The 22810-nt window shown below is 42.5% G+C and overlaps 1 protein-coding gene across 1 annotated transcript; it reads left to right on the top strand.

Moving 5' to 3' along the window:
• The first annotated feature begins 446 nt into the window (after positions 1-446).
• On the top strand, positions 447-2169 carry LOC120112827 (Presenilin-1). The gene has a single exon (XM_039132717.3). The coding sequence runs from the start codon at positions 683-685 to the stop codon at positions 1973-1975; it is 1293 nt and encodes a 430-aa protein (XP_038988645.2). The 5' UTR covers positions 447-682; the 3' UTR covers positions 1976-2169.
• The last annotated feature ends 20641 nt before the right edge of the window (positions 2170-22810 follow it).

Here is a 22810-nt window from a genome sequence, read left to right as displayed (position 1 = left end):
AATTTAAAAAAAACAACAACATAATTACTGGATTTTTTTCAGCATTTGAGATAATAAAAATTATAAAAAGTTCAAAAGTTAGATATTTTTTAAGGCAAGCTTTTCTAATGCGGTCATACATGGGATTTGATCAAAGATGTAGTTTGACTCCTCGGACTGTATCCTTCTCGAGAGTGACTCGGCCATGGTAGTGGAGTGAATCCGGGGCCGGAAACGTGATGCCAGCTTCAGACTGCTGCTACGCGACATCTGCAGGCTCCTAACTGAGTGTGGTCTCTATAGAGTCATACACGTTTACAAGAAGGCGAAATAGGGAGGCTGACCGGGTGGCTTCATTTGTAGCTCACCATGCTGGTGGCTTCATTTGAGCTGATCAACTGGCTGCTCTCATGCCTGAATTGTCGTTATACCAAATAATAATAATATATATATATAGTTTGGCCCTTCGGCCAACCCATTGCCGTCTGATTTTTCTAAAAACACATCTTCTCAGTTCCCCCCACCAAATACCCGATTAGCCTTTTCTTTTCGTTTTCCCCCTTCCTCTCTTCGACTGCAGCGTAGGAGAAGAAAGAGAGAGAGAGAGGTGGTCTTCTCCGATTTGGGACGCCAAATATGTCTCCCCCTTCCGTCTGATCTCCATCTCAATTCCCTCCCAAAACCACCGATCGGACGGCCGGCGATGGAGGGCAGCATCATGGACTCGCTGGGCGTGGAGATCATCGGCGTGATGTCCCCCGTCTCCATCTGCATGCTCCTCGTTGTCTTCATCGTCTCCTTCCTCTCTCCCCCGCCATCTGCCTCCGTTCCACCGCCCGTCACCGCCGCCACCCTCGTCTACCTCGAGTCCCCCTCCGACTCCCCCGGCCAGAAGCTCGAGGGCGCCCTCCTCAACGCCGCCGTCTTCGTCGCCCTCGTCGCTGCCGTCACCTTCCTCCTCGTCGTCCTCTACTACTACAACTTCACCGGCTTCCTCAAGAACTACATGCGCTTCTCCGCCTTCTTCGTCCTCGCCTCCATGGGTGGCCCTATCCTCCTCTCCCTCCTCCGCCGCTTCGCCCTCCCTCTCGACGCCCCCACCTGCCTCCTCCTCCTCTTCAACCTCGCCGCCGTCGGCGTCCTCTCCGTCTTCTCCCCCGCCGTCCCCATCCTCCTCCGCCAGGCCTACACCGTCTCCCTCGGCGTCATCGTCGCCGCCTGGCTCACCAAGCTCCCCGAGTGGACCACCTGGTCCCTCCTCATCGCTCTCGCCCTCTACGACGCCGTCGCCGTTCTCTCCCCTCGCGGCCCCCTCCGCATCCTCGTCGACCTTGCCTCCTCCCGCGACGACGACCTCCCCGCGCTCGTTTACGAGGCCCGCCCTGCCGTCGTCCCGTCCTCCTCCTCCTCCTCTCACCCTGCCGCCGCCGCCGCCGCCGCCGCCGCTGCCTCCTTCGGCTCTGTCGAGCTCCAGCCCGTCGATCCCCCTCCTGCAGATCACCGCCCGGTTCTCAGCGCCCGGGAGTCCAATTCAGATCATGCCGTCATTGAAATTGAGAATCTTGATGAGGAGAGGTCCCCTTTGGTGCCATCCACCGGATCATCTACAGGTGGCGATGAGCCGCAGCAGCGGCCGGCGAGTGCTGCCAGGACTGGGAGGAGGACTCGTTCTTCTTCCCCTTCATCTCCGTCTTCTTCTTCCTCGGGTATTGAGATGTTTGAGACGACGCGGGGCATCAGGCTCGGCCTCGGGGACTTTGTCTTCTACAGTGTTCTTGTGGGCAGGGCGGCGATGTATGATCTGATGACTGTGTATGCTTGCTATCTGGCGATCATTTCGGGGCTTGGATGCACCCTCATCTTGCTGTCGGTTTGCCGGCACGCTCTGCCGGCGCTGCCGATCTCGATCATGCTTGGTGTGGGATTCTATTTCTTGACTCGGCTGCTGATGGAGCCGTTTGTGGTCGGGTCGTCGACTAGCTTGGTGATGTTCTGACCGACTTTCTTTTAACTGTTGTTTTTCTTCTGATGGTATACAAAAAGTGAAAGATGAATGCCATCGTTTTGTGCAACTGATGTTTCATATAATCACAGCTTCTTCTTTTCTCATGCTCTGTAGCTGCTAATTTCTTTTGTGTGATACCATTTATATATCATAAATGAGCTGCATATGTGCCAAAATTTTCTTCACAGCAGAGAAGTTTGGATGACAAAAGACTATGGTAGTGCCGGGGCTTGTATTGCTCAAGAAGAAGGGATTTTATGGTGCCTGGTTTTCTAAAACAACATTCTTTATATATTGCTCTGGCTTATGAGGGTATTGGTTGGTCCCAAAGCTTGAATTGCTATACCTTCAACTTATTAACCAGAATATGACTAGCTTGCTATCCTTGTAGCAGGGATTCTCTGAAATAAAACATGACATGATGATCAAAACAATAAATTGGTGACATGTAAGCAAATACCAAATGAAATTACATATAAACTGTACAAATAGCCTGATTATGCATGTTGCATGACATCACTTCTTAGGATATAAATTTGTCATATGGGGTTAACGCATTTCCTCATATGGTGATTATAACATTGTTGGTGAGTCATGCCCTTCTTGGCCGCATGGGGGTTCCTTTGATTTGACATTGTGGTGATTTGCAATACTCACAAGCTGAAGAAAAGTGTTATCAAGAATCCACTTTTCACCAAAGAAAGTCACTTTGCTAAAGTTTGTCCTTTGTTGTCTAATATTACCATTATCTGTCTCTTTTATTATTCTAAAAGAGTGCAAGTGTGTTCAAGGTATGGTTTGCAGAAACCTCGTCTGGATATCTCGCTTTGAAGCTGGCAGTTCAGTCATAACTTCAGCATGACTTGAATTACATAAAACATGATATCAAATAATAGGTTCCACACTTTGTTGTTGCATCAAATTACCTTATAGCATTAACATGACGAGACATAATACAAAAGGCACGTAAATCTGGTTTTAGAACTTGTTTTGGCTTTCTAATGCTATTTTCACAATTGTATTGTTGTCCAAAAAATCTTGATGATTGTTTACGTCTTTTGGGGTCATACATCTTGGCTTTTTGTGTGCTGCTGCCCGTGCTCCTTATCTTGATAATATTGTGTATAGGGTTCTATATATCTTGGCTCATTTGCTGATAAAGCATTGACCAACTTGGTGATGACCTGAATTTTTTACTGTTGTGAATATGTGATGGTATGGAAGTGAAAGGTAAATGCAGTTGCAGTTGTTTTGTGATACTGTTATTGCATAGCATGACATGGTTCTCTTCTCTCATGCTTTTGTTTTTTGATTCGTTTTCTTTTTGTTGGTTATATGTATCCTTATTTAATAAGAGGTGCTAAAAAAACTCTAAATGAGAATAGTCCAATATATAATAAACCAGTAAGGCTAGCTTATCATTGATTGCGGAGAAGGTAATGAGTGGTGTTTTATTTTATTTTTATTTTTATTATTTTTATTTCCATACACATTAGTTTCAGATTTGGTTAACTGCTTTGTCTTGTGATGGCATTTTTTAGGTGTCAAGAGTTCAATTAGTAGGCCTTTTAACTTTTAAAACAATATACAACTAAATCAATATTTTTATAGTAGGAAATTTCTGAATTAATCACATGCTAGAGGAACTAATGCACAGGAAGTCCATGGCATTTGAAGTCTAGCACTTGCCTGAAGGTTTTTAGCATTCAAAACACATGAACATCAAGATTATAAACAGTAAACTGACCCCACTAATGTGGAATGGAGGTAACCATATAATTAATTCTAGGTTCTGGAAGTTGCAATTTCACGAGGAATTATGTTTTATGTGCATCACTTTTTCTTTTCTGATGTCTTTGGATGTGCGATATATGCATTTAATTGGTAATGATATTCTCATGCTTAAGAGGTAACATTTTTGGGAAGCAATGCATTCAGAGAAAATACAATATTATTTGATCATAATCATGACTGTGCATGCCAAGGAAGATCTGTTCTCGTTTATGCGTATACAGAACAAAAATATAATGTTTGAAGAACAAACTTTCATAATTTTCCTTTATGTCACATGTATTAATGAAGACAAAATAGCTGTGTTGAAAATCTGGAGAGAAGGTCCATAACAGCATGTTTACATCCAACTAAGATGGGAGAAGGTCCTGTATTGGAGAGTGGCTCAGTTTTGTGTGGAAAAAGTGTGCAAACACCAATAATTCTTTGTCATGCTTATTCCATTCTTTGAGTTCTGTCATAGTATACCTTTTGCTTTTAATCTGAAAACAACAAAATATGTGAACATATTAGACTGTTCCCCTTTTTAGGAGATTGGTGCAGTTTATATGTCCATTGGTGCCCATCACTGTTAACATGAAGCTGGAACGAATGTTTGCTAAGTCTTGGTGCATGCATATCCTATCCCCCATCTTTGAACTTCAGTTCTGAAGTGTTCTAAAGTTTGTTTATTTCTGCACTTCATTGCTAGAAAATCATCAGAACTTAGTGACCCAAGATGACCTGAGACCAGTAAACATGTGGAGGTTCACCAGATTCCGGCGAAACTTTGGGATTAGAGTTGTGGAATCAGGATGATTGTAAGAGTTTGTTGGATCTTCTTAATAGCCCATAGAAAGTAATATGCTCATTGGCTTCATCCATGATAGGGACCAAATTTCAATTTCTGGGCAACTACATCTTCACCAACAGACCTCATCATGGGGTAAATCTAACTTGCTTTGGTTCTCTCCCCACACCCTCCCATAAAGCCCTTTGCCTTATGACTTTGAATTGATCAAGAGCTTAGCCTTCTTCTAGATGTAATTTGTAGTTGCAATGTTCTTTGCTCTGTCCTGCCATAATTGTCAGATTTGGGATTTGCCCCTTAGTTTGTGTTTTAAATTTCAGAAAAATCGCTTTTGTTTTTGTTTGCATTCTGTTAATCATATATTTTGTTACAGTTTCTCATCATCTTCTTGCTCTGGAGCAGTTAGTGCTTTGTGCTATGTGCTTAAATGGCTTGAGCTTGAGCCAGCTCCAATTGTTTTGGCCTTGTCACATTGCCTGCACTATCTTTTTCGGTACCATATGCTTTTCTTTTCCTTTCTCTCTTTCATTCAACCTTAGGTGTCTCTGGGTTGGGGGGGGGGGGGGGTTATTTTGAATTGAAATATATAAATAATTTCTAAGAACTTTTCTAACATAATTTTCACTACTTGCTCAGTTTTAAATGCTTTCCTCCACTATTCATCATATGATACTGTTTTAAACCATCTTTTTTATGAGAGTCTACAGGATTTGTTCTGTTGTGTGCTGAAGAGCAGACGAGATGGTTAATGATTTTAGCTACGAGCATAATAGGATCATGAGATCTTGGCTTTGGTCCCAATGATGATTTTGTTCATAGAGATCTTGTTGGCCAAGGTGACTGCTCGTCCCATGATTAACTTTGTATGGTGATTGTCTTCTACCAAACATTCAATATATGAGGATATTGATGGTTGGCTGGTACGGTATGTAGCCTGTACTGTTGGGTACAATGGGATTTTGGGCTGATATGCTCGAGTCTTGAATCCTTGTCTTCTATAGATTTTTCTAATATGTCTAAATACAACATCCTTGGCGCCTTAAGAAAAGTTTTAAATCCTGTGGGATAGGGATGTCTCGGTTTTCCCACCGAATGGGATGCCCTATGTCTCACCCCGTCCCTATGGCTATCTTGATTGAGCATCCCACTATTTGCTTGGGATGCCCTTTTTTATATATATATATTTTTATCTTTTAAAATTTATCTTGAACTTTTACTGTTCTATTTATTTTTTAAACATATTTGAACTTCAAAGGTAATGCATTTATGATAAACTAGCTCTATGTAAAACTAACACTACAATATATTATAGCCTTCCAAGTTATTGAGATCCTTCCTTGATTGCCAAGCAACAATATCTTATAATTGATATTGCACTAGTCCTTAGTAAAGCAAAAATGATGTAATTTGATAAAAAAAGTTACAATGTTTATTACATTAATCTTGGTCACCTGTAAATGAATATTACACAAAATGGATTCATCGGTTTAAGATAAACATATCAAACTTACTACTATTCCCATGTGAAATGTCTATGGCATTTGTAAACAAGGTCCGCCGTACCGATACCGGTCGGCGTACTGGTGGCGGCCCGTACCGGTCCCGTACCGGCCCCGTACCGGCTCCGTACCGGTCCCGTACCGGCTCCGTACCGGTCCGAACCGGCCCCGTACCGGCTCCATACCGGTCCAAACCGGCCCCGTACCGGCCCCATACCACTATTAGGACTCTATCTCTTAGTCATCGTTTATTAGGATAGGACGAATCCACTATTGGACCATCAACTGATCACATTGAGATTTGTGCCAATGGATGAATGATGAAGTTTGAGGTTTTTGAGATTTGTGCGGTTGGTGATCTAACGGCGGCGCTTTCATGCAAAGAAACTCGGCTCCACATCTACTCCTTATTGACCACATGCGTACTCATCAGGAAGGGAAAAAAGGGGCACGTGACCACTGAACCCTATGACACATGCTCATCAGGGAAAAATGAAAAAAGAAGAAGAAGAAAAGCAGGAGCCTCATGAACGGAGTTGTTCTTCCTCCCTCCTGGCGACGACAGGTAGTGAAGTCGATGCATCATCAAGAAAAAAGGAAATAGAGGTGAGGCTGAATCGAGCTTTTCTCCCTCCTCTTTCTTGGTGACAAACCGAAGTATCATCGAGAAAAAAGGTGGGGTTGAGGGTTGAACGGACCAAGACAACCGTATTGGTGTGTGACCCAGCTGGGATGAAGGCGGGACGGCCGGGATGAGGGTTAGATTGATTTCAGGGTCTCACACTTGTCCTACATGCTATAATCTCACAGGAACAGAATAGGACGGCTGGGATGGCCCCTGCCCTGCTGGGACTTGAATCCTTGGCCTTACGACTTTTTGTATCATTGTTATTTGGTCATATGTGGTCTCAAGCATGTCTCTTGTGCATGACAAGAAGTTTATTTGGCTAGTACAGGTTGTTGGCTATGCTTGGTGTATATACATGGAACCTGCATGTATGTTCGTGGTTTGTATTCTTGTTATCAAGAAATGGTGTCTTGCGACATTTTGACCCAATCCAGGTTCTCTTAATGATAATTTGACCTAAAGGCATATAAATTTTCAGTGCACCGATAATGTAAAACTTTGGTTGATAGGGGAAGCTTCTTCTTACATTTACCGATTAGCATATATATAGAAATTTTCATCGTTCTTTTGTTGTGCATATGTCTAGTTTGTTTATTATCACCTCATCCACAGCTTTTCCTTGTGCGTATGGTACCATGATGCTACCATCTTTGTGCCCACCTTGCTACTAATTTAATATGATATTGATTGGGAGGGTGATTTGACCGATCATTGCTCCTGAATTACTTGCATCCCTCTTACATGAAGGCCAAGGAGCAAGAAAGTCATCTCATGCTGAATTGATGAAACAAAGTACATGCCATGAACTAGGCATCTTTTGAGAATTTTGGTTTCATTGCCTGTTTTTACTGACATGACATAAACTATTGCTGCACCTGCCCCTTGCATTATAGTAACCAACTTGTTATTCAAACCACAAGCAATATGTTTTTCCATGAGCAGGCAATGCACATCAAGATTGAATACCACTTGATTGTCATTGTCTCATAAATCTTTACTTATATTGTACTCTTTGGCTTGCTAGTTTTTTCATAAAGCCTTATAGTATCTAGTACTTTTCTGTCTTGTCCGACTGTTTCTGTGATCTATTATGTTGTGTTTTATACAGGCAATTATTTGCATTCCAGTGTTGCGGTAACTTTACTACTGCTATGTTTTGCAACTCTGTCATCTCATGCAAATACATTGGGTGTGGATTGATGTACTACATATTTCTTCTCCAACTCTATTCACAAAGTAACAAATGATAAGATTGAAGACCTCAGAAAATTTTGAGCATCTAGCTGTTAATGTGAACAGAAAAAGAAGAGTTCATTAATGTGACCCAACATATATGATATGGTTATCTAGTTATGGCCATCATGAAGGGTAAATTGAAGCTCCCCAAACCAAGTTCTTTTTACAGGTCACTAGATTCTATTTACTTGACTAACTGCATAAGGGGGTGAGTCTTATTGGATCAAAAGACTCTTGTTGTTTGCTTGATGATGAGTTCCCAGCATGCACTCGCATGTGTTGGACTTTTTCTTCATCCCACACCCTTGAACCTTCTTTGTAAAACAATTATGAAGTCTGGCTTCAAGTGTGTTTATGGGCATATAATTGATGGTGTTTACCTCAATTACATGGTCATAGTTTCATAACAGTTATCAGCAACCATTAATTGTGTCAAGATACCAACGATCAGTGGAAAAATGTAACAATTTGGGCATCTTGAGAAGTAATAATGAGCAATCAGCAATGTGACTGCCATGCAACTTCTAGTACCAATATATGTGGCAGCATGACTGGTTGATGAATCTGCATAAGATGCAAGATTCTATGAAGGGAGACAAGTCTGTTTAATTAATCTATTTATCAAACATCTTTTGTTTTTATAAAAGGCAGGAAATAAAGGAAGAGATAGTTCGTTCTGCGCTCTCCTTTTTCTTAGTTTCCTGGTAGAAAAGCTCTCTTATTTCAGACGGTTTGGACAAAGAGGGACAGGAGGGGTTGTGTAGATCAAGAATGATCAAGAATTTTAAGTTTTGTTGCTTTTATATAATTTCATATTGCTCTGTGCTAGAGGGACATCTTGCAATTTTTCACCTTTTTATCTTTTCCATCCATGTCTGTATAAATTGCTTTGAGTTTCAGATATCACAAGTGCCTCTGAACAGAATAACATTCTCAAGCATGAAACTCATTGTTAAGCAGCAGTTTCCTTCCTCTTACCATCTAATCAAGAGCCACATGCCAGGAGGCTCATGGAGCTTTGGGGCTTGGGTGTGGTATGTAGGGATGTCCATGACCCTGTGCCCAGGTTAGGTCAGCTTGCCTTTGTATTCCACCTTCAAAGCTTAATTATCAATAAAAAAATTAAGGCTACAAATATCCAACGGCATTTTGTATGGAATTACAAATTCCTTCTTGCATGTCGAATTATTGTAATGTCAACCTTGCTTTTTTTTAGATTGTTGCAATATGATTCGCCCTTCCAATTTGGATCAAGGCTTGCCAGAGGCACCTTCATGGCAGCTAGTGTGGAGTTTTTTTTAAGGAAAAAAGAATCCAATGTGGAGTCTGGCAAAAAAAAATAAAAAAATGTTAGGCTCACTGGTCGAGGTGGGTGCTGTGGGCGATGTGGAGCTGACAGCTGCTAACGACATGAGCTGAGCTCACTTGAGGGAATGTTAAACAAAAAATTTTTGATTTCAGTTGATGCTGCAAATTATGAAAAGAACTGACCTAGCTGCCAGATCCCTACAAAGGAAAAAATAGTTGCCTCGAAAACACTTGGATTGTTAATTGTGGGCCCTTTTGGTATTTCTTTGGTTGTCTATTTTTGTTTTCAAATCCATAAAACAACATCAATCTCATACAGATGTTATCTTCAACATTGATCTCTATATGGTATTTTACTACTTTGTGAAGAAACAAAAACATAAAAACAACAACAATACCAAATAGGCAGTAAAAAAATCAAATCCATTGCAAAAGGATAAGAGTTTGGATAGAATATGTTGCTGAAATCAATTAAACTGTCATAAATTGTATATAACTGGCTTGACAAGAATTCTTAACAAATGTTGTACGAAATGGAAGAAAAAATGAATTGATATTCTTAGTTGAGATCAGGCATGCTTCACAAACTTTTTGGCCCCTTATGCAATCCATCCACACAAATGAGGGACCTCAGATGGCTAGATCACTCACTTCCAAGTCATCTTCATCACCGAAGGAGAAGACAGAAGCACCAGCAGCAATTGCCTCGATTACACTTGCACTAGTTGAATCCAAACTGTGGGCTTCCAACATCGAGCAACTCTTACTACTGTTTTCATCATTTGTCACTCTAGCATCAGGGGTTTGAGTAACCCCTTCATTTTTCAATGAAACTTGTTCGATGCCCTGTGCTATTTCTGTTGTTTCTTTAAGTGAAGCCTTGCTTTCAGATCCTCCAAAAATAGAAGGTCCTCTGCCATTACTGACTGCTTGGGCATACCTGCTGGATGAAGACCCAGTGTCTTCTGCATCACTGTCTGAGAAGATACCATCCTTGTCATGACTCCCTAAGTCCTTATTTGCTTCAGGAGATGGTTTGCTGCTTTCACTTGTGGCACTCTCGGTTACCGAGCTCCCACCAGCCCTACTGACGTCCGTGCTCCCAGGCTTTTGAAGTGGAGAACCATCATAATCTACCATCACAATATCGACTTGGAATCCTGGTGAAGGTAGGTTCCTCTGGAAGGTAAATTTGATTTTATATAATTATTACAGGAAGAAATGTAAAAGCTGAAAAGGAAGAGTTTGAAATGCCAATGATATATGGAAAATAATTAGAAGCTTTAGATGTAACTTGATTGATGGACATATATTAGAAGCTTCAGTCGGGTAGGGATGCCTGAAGACTGGAAGGCCACTTTCGTCACGCTGATACCGAAGCATCAGGATGCGGCGGAGCTGAGCCATTTTAGGCCCATTAGCTTGTGTACAACAACTTTATATAAAGTTGTGGCAAAAGTACTGGTGGGGCGGATGAAGCTCTTGCTTTTCGGTATTATCTGCCAGGAGCTAGGAGCCTTTGTGGGAGGTAGGAGTATCTCCGACAATGTCATGTTGGCTCAAGAAATGATGTCGGCTCTTCAGCGGGCACTGAAGTGGCGAAATCTGATGACTATTAAGCTGGATATGGAACGAGTTTATGACAGAATCAGGTAGAGCTTTCCTAGGCGAGCCTTGGAGAGTTTTGGTTTTTACCGGATTTGGATTGATTGGGTATTGGGGTGTGTTTGGGGACCGAGCTTTTCTATTCTGGTCAATGGCACACTATCTCCCTTTTTGAAGTCCACCATGGGGCTTCGATAGGGATGTCCTTTATCTCTGTATTTGTTTATCATTTGCTCTGACGTCTTGTCTCGGGCACTACGGGCTGCGTGCGCGGACCAGGAGCTGGAGGTTTACATCCCAGCTCCAGGGGCCAGCCGATATCTCACTACTCTTTGTTGATGACTGTCTTTTTTTGACAAGGGCGTGGGTAGCAGATGCACAGGCCCTCAGAAGGGTGTTGGTCGACTAATGCGCTGCGTTTGGGTAGAGAGTGAATGTCTAGAAGTCCACCATTTCCTTCAACCCTAGCACGACGCTTGGGGTTAGACGGAGGATCCGGAGGATTTTGGGGATACCAGAGCAGGATGGGACCTGGAGCTACTTGGGCATATCGATCATAGGTAGGAGGCTGCGGGCATCTGAGTGCACTGGGTTGGTGCAACGGATCCAAAGTAGGTTGGAGGGATGACAGGCAGTGTCTCTATCTATGATTGGTAGACTGACGCTGATCAGTTCTGTACTAGGCTCCATTCCCATCTATCACATGGCAAAAGCGGTGGTGCCGAGACAGTGCTGATGAGGATTGAGCGGCTAATGTGGGGCTTCCTATGGGGCTTGTATGGAGCAGGTCATGGGGTGCACCTAGTGGCATGGGAGAGCGTTTGCCTTCCATACCGCAAGGGTGGCCTTGGGATACTATCTCTCTTGGTGAGGCAGGAGGCGCTCATTGCCCGGCATGCAGTCTGGTTCATTTTGGAGCCGCAGGGGTTCTGGAGCCGGACCATGGTAGCTCGCTATGGGTGGGTGGGCCTTGAGGTGCCGGCCTGGAAAGAGCGAAGATGTTACTTCTTGTGGCCTGAGATAGCAAGGTACCTGCCTACTGTATTGGCACACAGTAGATGGTTGATAAGCGATGGGCGGAGCATCGATATGGCTGGCGACCCGTGTGTAGATGCCCTCTCCTTGCGGTATTGGCCAACTACGGTGAGCGTCGAGGTAGCGGAGGGCCTGCGTGTATGTGATCTCCTTGTCTCCGAGTCGGCTGCGTGGGACGAGGCTAGGCTACTTTAGCATTTCGGGGAGCATCTTGAGGAGAGGGTCCAATCTCTCCTGGTACTAGGGTGTGCAGGTCCAGATATTCGGTTTGGAGTACCTCGAATACTACTATCGTCAGGGTGGGTGTTAAGTGTACATCTGTGCACATTTTAGCACTCTTTTGGACCTAATTCTCTAAAGTTCTCCTGCATATAACTCTTAAAAAGATGTATTTCTTTATTTTGGTTTTCTTATTGTAATTGAAGGTCCTTCCGGGCCAAGCCCACCTAAAACCTGGGTCACTTCCTATCTTTCCACTGCATCATCACGATTCATCCCTATTGTTATGGACAGAAGTTCATCTCAACCAACTGCGATCAGGCACATTTTCAACTATAGATCCATTCTCTTTGCACCACTCTTACTTCATCACAAAAGAGAAGATCTTTTTAGCACCCAATCCATGAACAATGTGTTAGATGTATGCCCTAGAAGCCAATCTGGCTGACACATTGTTAATTCTAGGGACATAATTTTGTACTTGACTATTTATTATTGAATAAATAAAAGGCATCTTTTCATTCATATTATTTATGTGTCTATGAATCGTCCAAGAAATTAATAAGATGATGATACATATTCTCAAGAGTTGAGAATTTGAGCCATGTATCATTGGTGATTAATTTCTAAATGCTCCTGATCAATGAATCATCACGAGGACGGTGGTCGATCCGATCAGTGCACAGATCACTTTCCTTCTGGATGGACGAGACTTGAGTCCACAGTGTAGGACACTGAAGTGATAGTGCAGGTGCTTGTTAGAGAACAAGGGTACTGAGTGTGACCAAGACAAGAAGTCACTTGGATGTCTATCCACTCGTCAGTGACTTGCTTGATGTTGCAGTAGTGTGACTGGTCCTTTGACCTGCGGTGCTTCGGCTACTCACAGTGAGGTTATTGTAGTTTGACTGCACACATACATGGTCTCTAGCCATATGGGTCTATGCAGTGTAGATTGGCTGCAGCAGGTTCACTGTAGGAGTAGGGTATGCACCTATAAGGAATCTATCGACCTTGATAGAGGAGGAGTGATCCTATGTGATTTGTTAGACTGAGTTCTAAGACCTTGGCCAGGGCAGTAATATAAAGTGGAGAAAGAGTTTTCCACTATTGAACTCGAGTCGAATAAATTTTGACATATGACAGACGATGGGGTTTGACGAGTTGTCCATGACCTCCGTCCTGTAGGGATCCACGATAGTAGGACTGTATCACATGGTAACTGCACCTAGAGGTTCATCTTTCTATTCTACTGGGTAGCCACTACATGCTGCTAGGTGTCACTGGTGGATGGTGGGACTCACAAGGATTATCTCGATGATCGATAAACCCTAATGAGTTGAGTTGGAATCGTTCCAACCCATTGAAAGGAGTTTTCAATGATATAGTGATAGAGATCACAATATATCTCACTACTAGTCAGAGTAGAACCTATGGGGTCACACACTAGAAGTATTGACCGATCCGATGGTTGAAAAGTGATTATGAATCACAAGTAATCAATTCGATTGATATTCAGTTGAAGAAGGAACAAAGGAAATTAATTAATTGGACTTGAAACAAGAGTCCTACTTCGAGTATGATTCCTAGAGTCCTAATTGGATTAGGACTGGAAATCCTAGTTGGAGTAGGACTAGGATTCCTACTTAGAATAGGATTCCTGCAATCCTAATGAGATTAGGAGTTTTGAATCAAAATTGGATTCCTACTTGGAGTAGGATTCCTAGAGTCCTAATCGGATTAGGACTTCGGATTCAAATAGAGTCCTAATTGGATTAGGACTAAAATTATATATGTCCTAATTTGGATTAGGGTTTCTTAAGTCACAATTAATTATTAGTCTAATGAATCAATAAGACTCCTAATTGGATTAGGATTGAAGAGTTCAATTGAGTCAAAATTGATTTAAGTTCTAATTGGATTAGGACTTACCTAGATTGGATCCAAATTGGTTCACCCTTGGGCTAAGTCTAATTGGATTAGGGCTTGACCACATTAGGGCATTCCAATCCCTACCTAATATGGATTAGGGTTTACCATGAGGAAGGGGATAAGCCCCTCCCCTTTCCACGTGGAGAAGGGAGAAGAGACGGCGCCCCCTCTTAGGAAAGACATCAAGAACTCCTAAATGTTTGGAGCTCCACATGTCTATAAAAAGGGACTTGTGGGCGGCACCTAGGGCATAGAAGAAGTCCTCTTCCTCCTTGCCGTACGCCTCCCTCTCCTCTCCTCTTGGTTCAGCCGCAAGCAAGGAAGATAAAAGCCAAAGGTGTTGGCGGCATCCTCTTCCTCCCTTCTTCCTTCCAACGCAGGGAAAAGAAAGAAGGCTGCGTAGGGATTCTTCTTCTTCCTCTTCTTCATCCTTCTTCTTCCTCCTCTCAAGCACAATCAAGGGTTGATTGAAAGAGAGGAAATCAGCCATCAAAAGAAGTCTTGCAAGGGAGCTAGCACCCCGGGAAGACAAGAGAGCTTTGATTGGATCACTACTTCGTGTGGATACCCGTAGAGGCCGGACACTTGAACGGCTTCAAGCAAACCTTCATCCTAGACCATAAATTTCAGTTTGCGGTGATCATCTACCCGCACAAGGTGAAGATCTGATCTTCCTAAAGGTTTAAAAAATTTTAATTCTTATCTAACTACGAACGATTCATGAAACAACGTTCATGCGATGAACGTCGATCCCGCTTATGCCGATTCCGCTGCCATCTGAATTTTTTTGAAATATCAGCGGCATGGGCGGGTTCCCAACAGTGGTATCAGAGCCTAGGCTTCGTAGATTAAGGTAAGAATTAATTATCTAAAGGCTTATTAGATCTGAAAATTGAATGATCATGCATGCTGAAAATTTCTGCATGCAGATTTTTCAGGGGTGCTGATTTTTGCATGCTGATTTTTATGTGATAAAATGATGATTCTAATTGCGTTGTTAATGAGATTCAAAGTTTAGAATCATGATTAGCATGATCAGCAACCTATGTCATGATATAATCAGTTAGTTTTCAGATCTGAAAATTATAATTGTTGCATATGGTGATGATCATAGGATTCAAACCCTTTTGGTATCAAATGTAATGACCTGCGATGTGATCTGCAATGTCATGTAATTTTTCAGATGCTTGCATGCATCTTATTTGATGTTTTGAGAGGCCTGCGTGCCTCCTAAAAGGAGATGTAATTTATTTTTATTTTTATTTTACAATCTGGTTGTATTTGTGTGATGTGATGTACGTCAACGATCAAGTTGAAGACTAGGCATGAGATGAATAGGTGATCTAAGCGGTTGATGGCGATTGGATCAAAAGTTGATCAAGGATCGGATCAAGGAGGCTTGGAACCAATTCAAGAGTTGAAGACCAGTTGATCGATTGACGTGCATGTGCTTGTAATATGACCTAACTAGAATCCATGATCATCACCTATTTAAAGTTTAGCTTTAATTATTGCTGCGATTATAACTGCCTGCAATGTGCCGTTTGCATGTGATGTGAATGTGAGTCGGGTAGATAGGTTTACATGTGATGTAGCAAACCCAATTGAGACCTAAATCAAAACCTCCTCAATCAAGTCGAGAGTGAACCGACATGAGCAAGTCATATTAGATTAATTGATCTAATTGGTATCTAGGAAAGCATGAAAGGTGGTTACTTAATTAGGACCTTACTCTCCGAGTAAGGGGAGCCTCCCACCTGCTTACCTGGCCAATTGTTCGATTACCTCTTATGAAGAGCTCAAGTTGCAAACACTAAGACCTGATTAACCAATATTAAGTCAATAGGTCTTCCACTGTAGTAGAGCTGCTAAGGCTTTTCTGATGTTGATTTGTCTCGGCTGGACACAGTGGTCAAGTTGCATCGGGGGGCTGGACCTCTCTATAGACATGAGATGTTGTAGGGTAAAGGTGGGGTTGGGCACCAATAACTGTTAGGTGAGGACCCAATGACGACTTTATTCCTACGGTTATACGGTGGGTCTGACTTAACTAAGAAATGGGACCAATAACTGTTAGGTGAGGTTTTCATGGCTTAGAGACCAAGTTACACTGCAACATGCTTGAGAAGCATTGTACAAGAGTTGTACATTCATCAATCTATGTGTCACCAATAACTGTTAGGTGAGGTGGCATGTAAATTGGTGGGACCGCAGTACCTACTAGAAACCCTAGTCGTGTGGGATTTTCGTTTCCCTACCAGGGGAGTGTGAGGGATTCGAGAAAATAGTGAGAGTTACATTTGTTCTAAAAGACCTTAGAACAGATTAGGATCAAGTACAAAAGTCTAACTAGAATCTTTACTCTCTGCAGATACAATGTCAGCTTCAAACCCTTTGACCCGTATTCTTGAGACCAACCAACTGACCGGAATCAATTACAAAGATTGGCTTAGAAACCTCAAAATTGTTTTGGACTGTGAGAAAATAGGCTACATACTCGATTCAGATATCCCCATACTACCAACACGTCCTACTGATGTTCAGCGTGAGATGCATAAAAAGTGGTTGGATGATGATATTAGAGTAAAATGCTATATGATGGCATCCATGTCAAATGAACTCCAATGCCAGCATGAAAATATGAAGACTGCTAGGGACATACTGGCACACCTGCAAGAGTTGTATGGTGAGCAGAGTCGCACAGCTCGTTTTGAAGTGTCCAAGAGGCTTTTCAAAACAAAGATGCGCGAGGGGCAGTCTGTCCATGATCACGGTCTGACTATGATCAAGGATCTGGAGGAGCTTGAGAAGCTCGGTATGGACATGCACAAGGAATTACAAGTGGAATTGATCCTACAGTCACTTCCTGATTCATTTGGTCAGTTTATAGTAAACTACCACATGAATAAGATTGAATGCACTAAGACTGAACTAATAAACATGTTGGTAACTGCTGAGGGAGCCTTGAAAGGTTCAAGGGGCAATGTCCTTGCTGCTGAGTTGACTTCTGGTTCCAAGAGAAAGTCTACTTGGAAGAAAAAGAAGCCTGCTAAGAAGCAAAAAAGGACAAGAAGCCAAAGAAGGAAGTTCAAAAGAAAAGGGCTAAGACAAAGAAAAATGTTTCCACTGCAATGTCGACGGCCACTGGAAGAGAAACTGTCCTTTATACCTCGAGAGCCTGAAGAACAAGAAAGGTGACATACCTTCAGAAGGTATAGACTTGCTCATTATTGAAACTAATCTAACGGTTTCTTCTACTTCTAGTTGGGTTATAGATTCTGGTTCTAGTGCTCATTTGTGCACTACTATGCAGGGTCTAAAGGAAAGTAGAAGGCTGGCGGAAGGTGCGGTAACCCTTCGGGTTGGCAACGGGGCAAAAATTGCTGCTGTGGCTGTGGGCACCTACCATCTGCGACTACCGTCTGGATTTAGTTTATTACTTAGATACTGCTATTATGTACCTGCTGCTAGCAGAAATTTGATTTCTGTTTCATGTCTAGCACAGGAAGGTCATGTTTTTACACTTGACAAAGACTGCTGTTCTATTTATTTCAGAAATAAAATAGTTGCACGTGGTTTCATGATCGACAGTCTCTATCATTTACATATGGATGTATCTGTGAATGTTACCGAGCAAGAAGTGAGTGCCAAAGGATCCAAAAGATCTAGAGATGAGATAAACCAAAAATATTTGTGGCACCTCAGACTTGGCCATATTGGAGAGGATAGGATGAACAAAATGGATAAAGATGGGCTTCTCGGCTCATTGACTTCTGAGTCATATCCAGTTTGCGAGTCCTGTCTTCAAGAAAAAACGGCTAGACTGCCCTTTGTAGGACATGGAGAGAGGACCACTGAAATACTTACCCTAGTACATACAGATGTATGTGGCCCATTCGATGTGCTAGCCAGGGGACGTTATTCTTACTTCATTACCTTTACCGATGATGATTCACGGTATGGGTATGTGTATCTTATGAGACACAAGTCTGAATCTTTTGAAAAGTTCAAAGAGTTCAAGAATGAAGTAGAAAAACAAACTGAAAAACCTCTTAAGGCTCTTCGATCAGATCGAGGAGGAGAATACCTTAGTGGAGAATTCCGGGACTATCTTAAAAAAAACGGCATAGTCTCACAGTGGACACCTCCGGGTACACCTCAACTCAACGGAGTGTCAGAGAGGAGGAATCGGACCCTATTGGATATGGTCAGGTCCATGATGAGCTTCACTGATTTACCTATGTTTCTTTGGGGAGATGCCTTACTTACCGCAGTATATCTATTGAATAGAGTTCCCTCTAAATCCGTTCCTACCACACCGTATGAGATATGGCATGGTAAGAAACCAAGTCTTGGTCATCTCAAGATTTGGGATGTCCGGCTCACGTCAAGAGACTACAGGCAGACAAGTTAGAGACTAGGACCATAAGTGCTCGTTTTATAGGATATCCTAAAGAGTCATTAGGATACAATTTTTACATCTCAGAGGATCACAATGTGTTTGTGAGCCGTCATGCCATCTTCTTAGAAAATCAGTTTATCCTTGATAGAGGCAGTGGGAGGAAAATTGAGCTTGAAGAGAAAGTCTCTGAAAAGCAACGAGTCATGGATCCTATTGAACCCATTCATACAGAGCCAGTACACGATGTCCCTCGACCACCTCGTAGATCTAGTAGGGTCTCCCATCCTCCCGATAGATACTTAGGTATAATAGAAGAGGATACCGAGAAAATGTTCCTAGTGGGAGATAGGGATCACATACAGGATCCCAAAACCTACAACGAGGCGATATCTGATAACGATTCCGAGAAATGGTTGGAAGCTATGAAGTCAGAGTTAGACTCCATGCATTCCAACCAAGTCTGGACCTTAGTAGACCCACCAGAAGGTATTGTACCTATTGGATGCAAATGGATCTACAAAAGGAAGATAGGTTCGGATGGAGAGGTAGAGACCTATAAGGCAAGGCTTGTGGCGAAAGGGTATAGTCAGCGCGAAGGCATTGACTATCAGGAGACCTTTTCACCTGTAGCCATGCTAAAATCCATCCGAACATTGCTTGCCATTGCAGCATTTCATGATTATGAAATCTGGCAGATGGATGTGAAAACTGCTTTTCTGAATGGATATCTTGATGAAGATATCTATATGGAACAGCCTTTGGGTTTCACTTCCAGTGATGGAGATCACAAGGTCTGCAAGCTGCAAAGGTCCATCTATGGACTAAAGCAAGCGTCTCGGAGTTGGAACACTCGTTTCGATGACGCAATCAAAACGTTTGATTTCATCAAAAACGAAGAGGAACCGTGTGTTTACAAAAAGGTTAGTGGGAGCGCTGTCATATTTCTTGTACTGTATATGGACGACATCCTACTGATAGGGAATGATATTCCCATGCTAACCTCGGTCAAGGTCTGGTTGTCAAAAGAATTCTCCATGAAAGACCTTGGGGAAGCATCCTATATTTTGAGAATAAAGGTCTATAGACATAGATCTAAAAGGATGCTTGGCCTTTCACAGAAGATGTACATAGAGGAGGTGCTGAAGAGGTTCAGCATGGAAAACTCCAAGAGGGGTCTCTTACCCCTTAGGCATGGAATTCATCTCTCCAAGAAGATGTGCCCGAACACATCTGAAGAGATTCAACGCATGAGCAAGATTCTCTATGCATCGGCAATAGGAAGCCTCATGTATGCCATGCTATGTACACGACCTGATATAGCTCTTGCTGTGAGTGTCACAAGCAGATATCAGTCGAATCCAGGTGAAGAACACTTGACAGCTGTGAAGAATATTCTTAAGTACTTGAGAAGAACTAAAGATTTATTCTTGGTTTTTGGAGGATCATCAGAGTTAAAGGTAGAAGGATACACAGATTCAGACTTCATGACTGATGTCGATGATAGGAAGTCAACATCTGGATATGTATTCTTGTGTAATGGTGGTACGGTGAATTGGAAGAGTTCTAAACAACCGATCATTGCTGATTCTACTATGGAAGCTGAATACATCGCCGCCTCTGAAGCTGCTAAGGAAGGCTTCTGGTTCAAAAAATTCATTGCAGAGTTGGACGTGATGACATCAGATGCCATTGCACTCTACTGCGATAATAATGGCGCCATAGCCCTTGCTAAGGAGCCAAGGTCTCATCAGAAGTCTAAGCACATAGAGCGGCGCTTCCATCTCATACGCGACTATGTTGAGAAGAAATTGTAGAGGTGCAGAGAGTAGACTCCGCGGATAACGTGGCAGACCCGTTCACTAAGCAGCTAAGTCAGCAAAAGACTGAAGCCCACCTTGAGAAGATGGGGCTTAGATATATGACTGATTGGCTTTAGTGCAAGTGGGAGATTGTTAGATGTATGCCCTAGAAGCCAATCTGGCTGACACATTGTTAATTCTAGGGACATAATTTTGTACTTGACTATTTATTATTGAATAAATAAAAGGCATCTTTTCATTCATATTATTTATGTGTCTATGAATCGTCCAAGAAATTAATAAGATGATGATACATATTCTCAAGAGTTGAGAATTTGAGCCATGTATCATTGGTGATTAATTTCTAAATGCTCCTGATCAATGGATCATCACGAGGACAGTGATCGATCCGATCAGTGCACAGATCACTTTCCTTCTGGATGGACGAGACTTAAGTCCACAGTGTAGGGACACTGAAGTGATAGTGTAGGTGCTTATTAGAGAACAAGGGTACTGAGCGTGACCAAGACAAGAAGTCACTTGGATGTCTATCCACTCGTCAGTGACTTGCTTGATGTTGCAGTAGTGTGACTGGTCCTTTGACCTGCGGTGCTTCGGCTACTCACAGTGAGATTATTGTAGTTTGACTGCACACATACATGGTCTCTAGCCATATGGATTCATGCAGTGTAGATTGGCTGCAGTAGGTTCACTGTAGGAGTACGGTATGCACCTACAAGGAATCTATCGACCTTGATAGAAGAGGAGTGATCCTATGTGATTTGTTAGACTGAGTTCTAAGACCTTGGCCAGGGCAGTAATATAAAGTGGAGAAAGAGTTTTCCACTATCGAACTCGAGTCGAATAAATTTTGACATATGACAGACGATGGGGTTTGACGAGTTGTCCATGACCTCCGTCCTGTAGGGATCCACGATAGTAGGACTGTATCACATGGTAACTGCACCTAGAGGTTCATCTTTCTATTCTACTGGGTAGCCACTACATGCTGCTAGGTGTCACTGGTGGATGGTGGGACTCACAGGGATTATCTCGATGATCGATAAACCCTAATGAGTTGAGTTGGAATCGTTCCAACCCATTGAAAGGAGTTTTCAATGATATAGTGATAGAGATCATAATATATCTCACTACCAGTCAGAGTAGAACCTATGGGGTCACACACACTAGAAGTATTGACCGATCCGATGGTTGAAAAGTGATTATGAATCACAAGTAATCAATTTGATTGATATTCAGTTGAAGAAGGAACAAAGGGAATTAATTAATTGGACTTGAAACAAGAGTCCTACTTCGAGTAGGATTCCTAGAGTCCTAATTGGATTAGGACTGGGAATCCTAGTTGGAGTAGGACTAGGATTCCTACTTGGAATAGGATTCCTGCAATCCTAATGAGATTAGGAGTTTTGAATCAAAATTGGATTCCTACTTGGAGTAGGATTCCTAGAGTCCTAATCGGATTAGGACTTCGGATTCAAATAGAGTCCTAATTGGATTAGGACTAAAATTATATATGTCCTAATTTGGATTAGGGTTTCTTAAGTCACAATTAATTATTAATCCAATGAATCAATAAGACTCTTAATTGGATTAGGATTGAAGAGTTCAATTGAGTCAAAATTGATTTAAGTTCTAATTGGATTAGGACTTACCTAGATTGGATCCAAATTGGTTCACCCTTGGGCTAAGCCTAATTGGATTAGGGCTTGACCACATTAGGGCATTCCAATTCCTACCTAATATGGATTAGGGTTTACCATGAGGAAGGGGATAAGCCCCTCCCCTTTCCACGTGGAGAAGGGAGAAGAGACGGCGCCCCCTCTTAGGAAAGACATCAAGAACTCCTAAATGTTAGGAGCTCCACATGTTTATAAAAAGGGACTTGTGGGCGGCACCTAGGGCATAGAAGAAGTCTTCTTCCTCCTTGCCGTACGCCTCCCTCTCCTCTCCTCTTGGTTCAGCCGCAAGCAAGGAAGATAAAAGCCAAAGGTGTTGGCGGCATCCTCTTCCTCCCTTCTTCCTTCCAACGCAGGGAAAAGAAAGAAGGCTGCGTGGGGATTCTTCTTCTTCCTCTTCTTCATCCTTCTTCTTTCTCCTCTCAAGCACAATCAAGGATTGATTGAAAGAGAGGAAATCAGCCATCAAAAGAAGTCTTTGCAAGGGAGCTAGCACCCCGGGAAGACAAGAGAGCTTTGATCGGATCACTACTTCGTGTGGATACCCGTAGAGGCCGGACACTTGAACGGCTTCAAGCAAACCTTCATCCTAGACCACGAACTTCAGTTTGCGGTGATCATCTACCCACACAAGGTGAAGATCTGATCTTCCTAAAGGTTTAAAAAGTTTTAATTCTTATCTAACTACGAACGATTCATGAAACAACGTTCATGCGATGAACGTCGATCCCGCTTATGCCGATTCCGCTGCCATCTGAATTTTTTTGAAATATCAGCGGCATGGGCGGGTTTCCAACACAATGGCTGAAATTACGGCTAAAATTACTGTTCATATGAATAGTGTTGCGTGAAGAAACTATTCATATGAATAGTATTACGTGATGA

The sequence above is a fragment of the Phoenix dactylifera genome, chromosome 17, assembly GCF_051530095.1.
Source record: "Phoenix dactylifera cultivar Ajwa chromosome 17, Ajwa_hap1_PhDact_Kaust_v1.1, whole genome shotgun sequence".
Classification (NCBI taxonomy): Eukaryota; Viridiplantae; Streptophyta; class Magnoliopsida; order Arecales; family Arecaceae; genus Phoenix; species Phoenix dactylifera.
Note: the sequence above shows the minus strand (reverse complement) of the source record. Positions and strands in the feature narration are given on the sequence as shown.